Source organism: Procambarus clarkii, chromosome 28 (assembly GCF_040958095.1).
Source record: "Procambarus clarkii isolate CNS0578487 chromosome 28, FALCON_Pclarkii_2.0, whole genome shotgun sequence".
NCBI lineage: Eukaryota > Metazoa > Arthropoda > Malacostraca > Decapoda > Cambaridae > Procambarus > Procambarus clarkii.
The window spans coordinates 27,936,415-27,945,993 of record NC_091177.1 but is presented as its reverse complement, the minus strand read 5'-3'; the positions used below and the strand labels follow the sequence as shown (position 1 = coordinate 27,945,993).

The 9,579-nt window shown below is 37.4% G+C and overlaps 1 protein-coding gene across 1 annotated transcript; it reads right to left on the bottom strand.

Annotated features, from left to right (window-relative positions):
• Positions 1-1,250: 1,250 nt before the first annotated feature.
• Positions 1,251-6,220, bottom strand: LOC138369450 (uncharacterized). The gene is made up of 2 exons (XM_069332697.1): positions 6,178-6,220; positions 1,251-1,723 (listed from the first exon to the last, which is right to left on the bottom strand). Exons 1-2 carry the CDS (start codon positions 6,218-6,220, stop codon positions 1,251-1,253), a joined length of 516 nt encoding a protein of 171 aa, XP_069188798.1.
• Between the last annotated feature and the right edge of the window lie 3,359 nt (positions 6,221-9,579).

Sequence of the window (9,579 nt, the reverse complement as noted above, 5' to 3'; positions counted from 1 at the left end):
GCTATACTTAAGAAATGAACAGTATGGTAAACAACACAGCTAAATCCCAACACAATTCACACAAAATAATGAAATCATAATGAAAATACATAAAAATCTATGAGAATTCATTTTATCAATGCAATCAGAAATATTGAAATGGAATTGTAACATATCAATATAAAATGTGTGTTGCTCTTACATGCAACAGATGGCGTTGTTTTTCAAGAAAAGCATAGTTTTACCTGTCACAGTTGTGTCATTTATACTTATACTTACGAAATGAACTGTATGGTAAAGAACACAGCTTAATTCCAATACAATGTCACACAAAATAATTCAATAAAAAATAAAATAAATCGAAATTTATGAAACTAAAATTTATCAGTGCAATTGGAAACATTGAAATGGAATTCGTGACATATTTAGTATAGCGTGCATGTTGCTATTATATGCAACAGATGACGCTGTTTCACAAAAACGCATGTTTTTACCTGTCACAGGGGTGGCATCTATATAGTAGGTATATAAAATGACGTCCCTATTCGAATGCAACTTTGTGTCAAAATTTCACAGCAATCGGTGAAAAACTTTCGGAGATTACAGTGTGTGTTGCTCTTACGTCCAACTGATGGCACTGTTTTTAAAAAAACTAAACATGTTTTTTCCTGTCACAGGTGAGGCATGTATATAGTAGATATATAAAAAGGCACGCCTATTCGAATGCAACGTTGAGTCTAAATTTCAAAGCAATCGGTAAAGAGGTTTTGAAGATTTCCCCTCACATGAAATACACATGAAAAACACAGTTTTCAGAAAAGCATGTTTTTTTTTACCGTCACAGATGTGACATCTATACAGTTTTATATAAAAACCTGCTCGGATGGAACGTTGTGTGAAAATTTCAAAGCAATCGGTGAAGAAGTTTCGGAGATTAGCGGTTATGCACAAACGAACATTTCCATTTATATTTATATAAACTAGCTCTCCCGGCAACGCGTTGCTGTGGCTCAGTCTGGTTAAATGGAAAAGAAAGAAAAGAGAAAGTGCACGTTTCTAAAATGTTTAATGTCACATTGTGGATATACAATACTTTTTGTTGTTCCATTGTCTGTGGAGATATAGAGATTGTCTGGTTTGCCGACTCTAGAACACGCAACATATCATTGTCCATGTGAGAAGCAATCTGTGTCTAGATATAAACTGCACAATTCTAAAGATTGGCCCTGAGATTTCTTGTCGCTGATTGCAAACGCCAGTCGAATGGGAAATTACAATCTCTTAAATTGAAATGGCATATCCGTTGGAATCATATGAATGAGAGGAATGAGGACATCTTCACCTTTGAAAAGTCCTGTCAAGATTGTTTCTTTTACGACGTTGCTGATTATTTTTTTTATTGCAAGCCACGTGCCGTTGCAAAGCTTTGTCTGGTTGATATCTCGCAACATGATAATTGGCACGCCGATTTTCAATTGCAGTACAAGGGGTGGTATCCCTGGCAGATCGTGTGAATTCAAAAATTCTGTAGGATCATTAATTGCTTCATCTGCTTCCATAACAATGTCGACGGACTTGTATGTGACTGCCTCGCTTTGAATGTTAGACTGAATAATATTGTTAAGTTCGTAGACGTCTTTGTTCTTGGCCGCAAGAATAGCTCGTTCACTCAGACAATCGTGATCCTTATAATTGGTTTGAATATTGGGAAATACTTTTACAACCAATTCTTCTTTTGACGTCACTAAATTGCAAAAGTTATGAGGCAATGAAATTCATCCTGAGGTCAGATCAACCGGCACGTTTCCGTTCCCAATTTCCAGAAATTGATATGAGAATATCTCAGCTCATGGATCGTTTTGCAGCAGAACACGCACATTTGTAGTTAATTTTAAGGACTTTACGTGGTGCCACAAAGTACAGCATTTCAAGCAAGCATTTATTTCGTCCGCTGGTGTCGATCGAGGAGTTACAGGGAATGTTTGCCTGAAATCTCCTGCAAGCAATATTAATGCATTCTCAAATAGTCTGATGTTTCCACGCAAATCTTCCAATGATATCAAGAGCCTCGAGCGATATTTTGTACTGCATTGTGCATTTTTCCCAAACAATAAGTTTGCATTTCTGCAATACTTTTCCCATGCTAGATGCTTTGGAAATGTTGCACGTGGAAGTTTTAATGGATTGCATGTTCAATGACAATTTCAAAGCCGAGTGAGCTGTTCTTCCACCTGGTAGCAATATCACAACTATTCCGGACGACGCAAGAGCTAAGGCAATGCTGTTTTGTATTTGAATTGCAGTCAGAATCAATCTAATTAGTAAGGTTTTACCAGTTCCTCCTGGCGCATCTAAGAAGAAGATTTCTCCAATCCCATTATTGACAGCTTGATTAATTTTAATGGAACTGCTTTTTTGCTCAAGCGTTAACTTAGAAATATTTGATTGCACATACGACAACAGTTCACCCGTTTTGTAATTTTGTTACGACGCAATTCTGCAATGAACGAAGCAGCAGCAGATCGATTCGGTGATGGCATTCCATACTGAATGAGAACTTTGTTCGCGATTTCTAAGCACAAATCTTCAATCATTGTACCTCCAAGTATTGTACTTCACCTCACTTCACCACTCTCTCCTGTCTATTTATACCCATCACTCGATCTGTAAAATCATTCCTTCTGAAGATGTATTTAATATACGAAAGTACTTAAGGAAATTCCTGTTTCATTTTCCTCCGTGGTCTGACATTGTCATATATATATATATATATATATATATGACATCCCGATGGCACTCTCATGGAAATCTTGGGCAAAGTATTTTATCAAATCACCTAATTTTTGGGGGCCATGTGAGCAACACAAATGCAAACTAGCCTGAATGATCCCCAGGCATATATGCAACTCAAAACTTCACACCCCAGAAGTGACTCAAACTCAGTGACCTTACACTGAGTGACAAGATCACTATGCAACTAGTGTTCAGGAAACCTTAACCACTCGACCATCATGAACGTTCAAAAGATGATGGTAGCCGAGGGTATTTGCCCATCATGCCGACAGCACTCTGATGGTGCTGTCAGGATGATGCTGTACTTGGGCATAGTATTTTATCAAATCACCTAATTTTTTGGGTCCACATGAGCAACAGAAATGTGAACAAGCCTGAATGGTCCCCAGGCATATTTGCAACTGAAAACTCCACACACCAGAAGTTACTCGAACCCATACTGCCAGGAGCACTATGCAACTGGTGTACAGGAGACCTTAACCACTCGACCATCACGACCGTACAAAAGATGATGGTTATTTGCCCTTCATCCCGACGGCACTCTGATGATAATCTTGGGCATGGTATTTTATCAAATCACCTCATTTTTTTGGGTCACGTGAGCAACACAAATGTGAACAAGCCTGAGTGGTTCCCCACTGTATACTGTTGAATAATAAATAAATATATTGTGAATGCAAGTCAATGTTTACAGGCTAAATTTAGGTTGCCAGATTCCGCTTTAAGTAGCGAATTGTGCTTATTTTCAAAGCATAGGTATTTCGTTTTAAATTAGTTAAAGCTACGTATTTTGCAATTTGCACAACTTTCTTACACACACTTACAACTTACTAGCAACACAACTTAATATACTTTTGGGCCCCTCGGCAAACCAGAGCCCCTACGACAACCATTCACGTGAATAAAAACTAAATGGTTGATAATGTTAAAACTAATATATTTAATTGGCACTTAACAAACTTGGCGTTAAAACATTAAAACATACTGTGGAGCAGCAACTAATCAACATGATAAACATTTGAACAATATACAATGCTTGAAAAAGAAATAATACTCTGTTTGCAACAAATCAGATGGCACATTATGAAACATTTACATTCCACTCAAAACATTACGTGTCGTTTCTGTTGATAGGGTTATTCACCTGGAAATATGTATCTTAAATAATTATTATTTATTCCCACACCAGGATGTAGGGTTATGTTATATAAGTGTGGTTGCATGCCTTATGCTTGTGGGGCTACTACCGCCCATAGGATGCGTATGGGGTTCACTACCGTCCACAGGATGGATATGAGGTCCACTACTGCCCACAGGATGGATATGGTGTCCACATTACCACTCGCAGGATAGATATGGGGTCCATTACAACCCACAGGATGGATATGGGGGTACACAATCGACCACAGGATGAGTATGGGATGCATTACCACCCACAGGATGGATATGGGGTCCACTACCGCCCACAGGATGGGTATGACGTCCACTAACACTTGTAGGTTGGGTATGGGGTCCACTACTGCCTACTGGATGGGTATGGGATCACTACCACCAACAGTATGGGTATAGGGTCCACTACCACGTACAAGATGGGTATAAGGTTTACTACTGTTGGAAAGTTTCCAACACTGATACATCTCTATTGTATCACTATACACTACTGTTGTATATTAATTACAGTATCAATTAACTCTACTAACTGTAGTGCTAACATAAATTAATATTTCTTTATCTGCACGTTAATTGCTGAAATTCTTACGACATCGAGAGGCAGGATTGCGTCAGATATTGTCTATCTAGACATATTTATTACCAATATGTTAGTGAATTGAATATGGTTCTCTACTTTCATCAGTACTCTGTATAATAATTAATTACTGATAATATAACCCTTAATGATCCAATAACCATGAGTTATTAACTAAGATTATCACTAAATAACAGTTTTATCTGTTATATACGAACGCCATGGAAATTCTCCTCATTTCTCGTTAATAAGGAAACGGTGCTTAATCAACACCATCTAGGGAGAATATCAACAATATTTAATTCCCTACAATTACAACCCTATTCTTCTAACGCATTACGTCATTAATTACACGGAAAAGAATTCTCCGTGATTACTAAATTCTATTGCGAATGCGAGAGAGGGGGTGGAGGAAGACGCTGGCGGCGAGCAGCATTCCTCACGTGTCCGACTGGCGATTAGGAAGGGAAGTCGTGTGGTGGTGGTGTGACTGAAGTGTTTCCAACATTAATTACGTTGCAGCTCCACTGATAGTCACCAATTACCTCCTCATGTGTTCTACAGTGCCCTACCAGTTAATAACGCGTCAACAATTGAAGTCACGCCCGTATTTATGCGTACACAGCAGTGGACGCCAGGGACTGGCAGACGCGATTTTGGCAGACTTTAATGTTCTGGCACGCTCACGTTAAGTATACTATTCTAGTTTGATGCATCATTCGAGATCGTGTATTTGTGGGTCGTCTGTCGTTATATAGCAAGAACAACAACAACACAACGTTAGTTGATTTTCTTCATTTATTTCAATTTCAATGAATATTGAAATAATTCAAAGCCTAATAAAATGCTACTTAAATTTCCCTGATTGCAGCGTGCAGACGAGGAGTTAACAAGTTGTCTCTCATCACTCACGATATTCTCCACTGGTTCCTTCTTTATTTGGATCTTGTGATCACGAGGACGAGTAACGAAACAGAATTACAGAAGTCGTCTTACAGCTTAGACACCCGTTTTCGTATAAATTTAGATAAGATTATTAGTAGTTTCTATATAAATTCATATATAGAATATTTACAGTGAATAATTTAATGCCAGAATTTATGGCTTGGTGTTTAATGTATTTTACTCTTATTATTGCTCAACATTTCATAATCCTTCAATATGTTCAATATTTGATGTCATATCTTTGAATCTATTTTAGTTCAGATTTGCCATGTTACTATTTCCTTAATGAACTAGTGACGAACCACACTGGTTCCTAGATATATATGAATTAGTAATAACCCCCCAATGTTGATATTTAAGGCTTTGACTTTAATTATTTAATAATACAGTCTATTCATTATCTTCAAGTGATTGTTAAGTTAATTATCGTACATATAATTCTATAATTCATAGTGCACTGGTTCTATAGTGTCAATCTAATAATCACCTTTATTCGTTTTCCCTCTTTTCTCAAAAGCGAGTGGCGCTTCAATTTATGTTAAACATAATAATCAAATAATTTAATATATGAGTTAAAGCCCCAGATACCCAACAGTTTGGCAATTCGAACCTGATAGATAGCTGAGAATCAAGCTATCCTCAACCATTATTAATTAATCACTAACAACAATTATGTGTTCCCATTATTGGGCTATACAAATATTTCAATTTACGGCTGTCAGCAGACTGTCCATTATAGCCTAAACCAAATTCCATCTTTAATTACTGATTCACTCAAGTCAGTGAATTCATTAATATTTCAGGATCCAGTATACTAATACAAATTACTGATCCCGTAAATCAATTAATCATTACTAACCCTGATAACATTATATTCCACAATTAGGAAGTACATTCAGGTGTTAAATGTTATTTATGGCAGTAGAATACTTGCCAAACACAATTAATACTCTTGTGTTCATTTAATTTCTTATACACATAATTTCTACCAGTGTATATATTATATAAAATTACAAAATCCAAAAACATAACACTATTTTACACATTATTGCACCACATTTATTGTAGTTATTATGCCAACCCAACAGAGGTAGGATATTTTAGACTGACATGGTACTAAGATTTGTACAAATTCAGTCTACACCATTAGCTGCATTAATAGGTAGGATTATTACGTAACTAGTACTGTTAGACAGTGCTGGTGCATAATTAATTTATGTAGTGCTGACCCTAATGGGTGGGATTAACCATTTATTGTGTAATTATATTTTATTACATATTTCTATGTCCATCTTTGAGTGTTACTGTAAGTTCACTACCCATCCAAGGCTGATTTTGAAGAGCTAAGGTAAGGAACACCTGTAGTGATACCAAGGCACCACTCAAATTTTAGTTGCTTATTATTAGGTAGGTAACTAACCTCCAAATGAGGTAAATTACAATCAGCCTCAAGAAAATATCAGGCTGTCAATAATTATACCTGCTCTACATAAAGGAGCACGTACCATAGTTGTCCAAGTAGCTATATAAGCCCTATAAGGCTCAAACTTACTTCCAGAATGGCTACTTCAGAAAAAACTGGAAGATACTTGAAAGGTCTTCAAAATCACCTGTCAAGACTACGTGACAAATGTGACAACTGTTTAGGAACTAACTCAGTTGACGCCGTCAGGCTAAAAATTTCCACAAAGGTGGCTAGCCAAAAATATGACCAAGTAAAGGATATAATCGAGTCTTATAGGAACATACTCCTTGTCAGTAATACTGACCCAGACGAATTGAGTCTGATAGAATCTGATCTTGCCGACTATGAAGATATAATTCAAGACAAGTTAGATCACTATAACACAGTGCTTGCGACACAAATTGTTCCTGATTGGTTAGAACATTTATGTAGTAGACCTGCACCCAAGCAAGCGCCCAGCTCAGATGAAATACATGAGCTACTTCCAAATGAGGAGAATCCTCTAATTAAAATAGAGCCTTATATAGGATCTGTAATTGTTCAACCTTCATTTTCTGCAATTTCATCTATTACAACTTCATGTAATAATTAATTTACAGAGTCTGATCAATTTTCAGACAGCTCTTCTTAATATCTCCGGGATTCTATAAATTCAATGTATGAGGCTATTAAATTAACTAGCTTCTCACAGGAACCCAGAGAAACAAGTGAAGCTGCAGATAAAACTCTTAGTGAAGCTGCAATAATCAGTGAATCTGATCCAGAAAATGATAAAGCTGAAGCTGCAGCAGCAGCCGAAGCTGTAATTAAAGCTGAAGCTAAGCAAGAAGCCATAAGCAACACAAGTAATAGTCATATTACTCACACCAGCCTTCTAGAGCAAGTGCTAACAATGAGAAGACTGTTATAAACCTTGTGCACCAATTACTAGATTTATCTCCACCAGAACAATCAGTTGTCTCTTTACAAGCTTTTAGTTTTCAGCTTGAGTCACTGTTAAATTCCTTCAGTAAAGAGGTGGATCACCCAACTGCTGAGTGGATGACTAAAATTATCACCCAGAGAAAATTGTCTGGTGACACAATAAATTATATTTATACCATAAAGGTAATGTCCTGTCAATTCAGGATATATTTGCAGGTTTGCACAATATAAGCAATCAATCAGCAAATCAGGCACTTGATGCCTCTTCTGAATACACCGAAACTGTACCCACGTCAGTTCCCTTACATGAAACTCCTAAAGTGACACTGTCACTAGGTTATAAGGGTACTAATAATCGATGTAATAACAACAGGTCAAACACTGATTCATCAGTAAGTCCCAAGAGCCTCATAAGTGCTCCTAAGAGACCTAAGAGTCTAATGAATGCTCAAAAGAGCCCAATAATTGCTCCCCAGAGTACACCAAGTACTCCCAAGAGAATAAATAACAAGCAAATGCAAGCAGCAAAACCATCACAACCTGCAGTTACAGTTTCACCTAAACAGGTGACCCCTAAACGAACTGTAGGATGGGGATCAAGTTTGTTTTGCAATCAAAAACATTCTCTGTACAAATGTACTAATTACCCTAATAGAGACACAAGAGTCAGACGACTCAAACAGTTACACAAATGTACTAGGTGTCTCAAATCACATAATGTAATAGCTGTGACACCCCACTGAACACCTTCAATAGGAGTAGAAGGGGCAAGCATCATGCTGCACTGTGCAAATTTGTCAAGACAAATTATGTCAATCCTAGAATAGGAGGTAGAGAATCTACACCAGTACAGTGCTGCAAGATGCGAGATGTGTACAGCGTAATTTCACAAGCATCTCAAGTGGATGCAACCTTGCCCACTGCCCAACTTCAAGTAAAGAACAAAGGAGCCAAGATCACCACTCGTGGATTATTTGATCAAGGATCCCAGAGATTTTTCATTACTCAGAAAGCGGCAGAGGCACTCAATTTACAACCAATCAGACAGGTAAAATTAAACTTATCAGGGTTCATGATAAATCGAGGACCCCAAGAATACTCAGTAGTTCAACCACTTGTACGAATAGGTAGTCATGTCAAGGCTCTCCAAGCCATTGTTGTAGATCAAATATCTTTTGACCTAAATATTAAGGTCTGGGGTACACAGCCCACTTCCTGCAGGAACGTGAAATTAATTTGGCTGACAACAAGTTAACGTCTGACCGCCTTAACAATGTTAATGTACTAGTGGGAGCAGACTACTATTACCAGTTCATAACTGGACATGTTAAACGATTAGGCATGAATATGCTCCAATCTGCAGGTGGCTACTTACTTACAGGCAAACTTTTAAACCTGAAGACGTCTATGCCTGCCAACAATAATAAATTAGTCAGCAGTAAATCAATTCTCCAGCAGCCAGCTAAAATGAAAAACACAGCTGAGTAATAAACCCAGATTGAACGTAGTACAATTAATATTCGCCGAGATGTTCTATAGCTCTCAATGGAAAACCAGTAGTCCGTACCTAAACAAGTACATGTCACAGCGACCAAGCCATTGAATCCACTACAGACCTAGAATTATTCTCGACGAGTAATAATTGACCACACTCAGTCTCCCTCGGTAATCAATAATATTAGACTAGAGAATCTAGCACCCAATGCATCTAGCATTGCCTGAATTT

Coding starts and splice junctions, on each gene's coding strand:
- LOC138369450 (XM_069332697.1), bottom strand. CDS start 6,220: ATGGAATTTGGTTTAGGCTATAATGGACAGTCTGCTGACAGCC. Junction 1,724..6,177: donor TGGACAGTCTGCTGACAGCC/GTAAATTGAAAT, acceptor TTTGCAATTTAG/TGACGTCAAAAGAAGAATTG.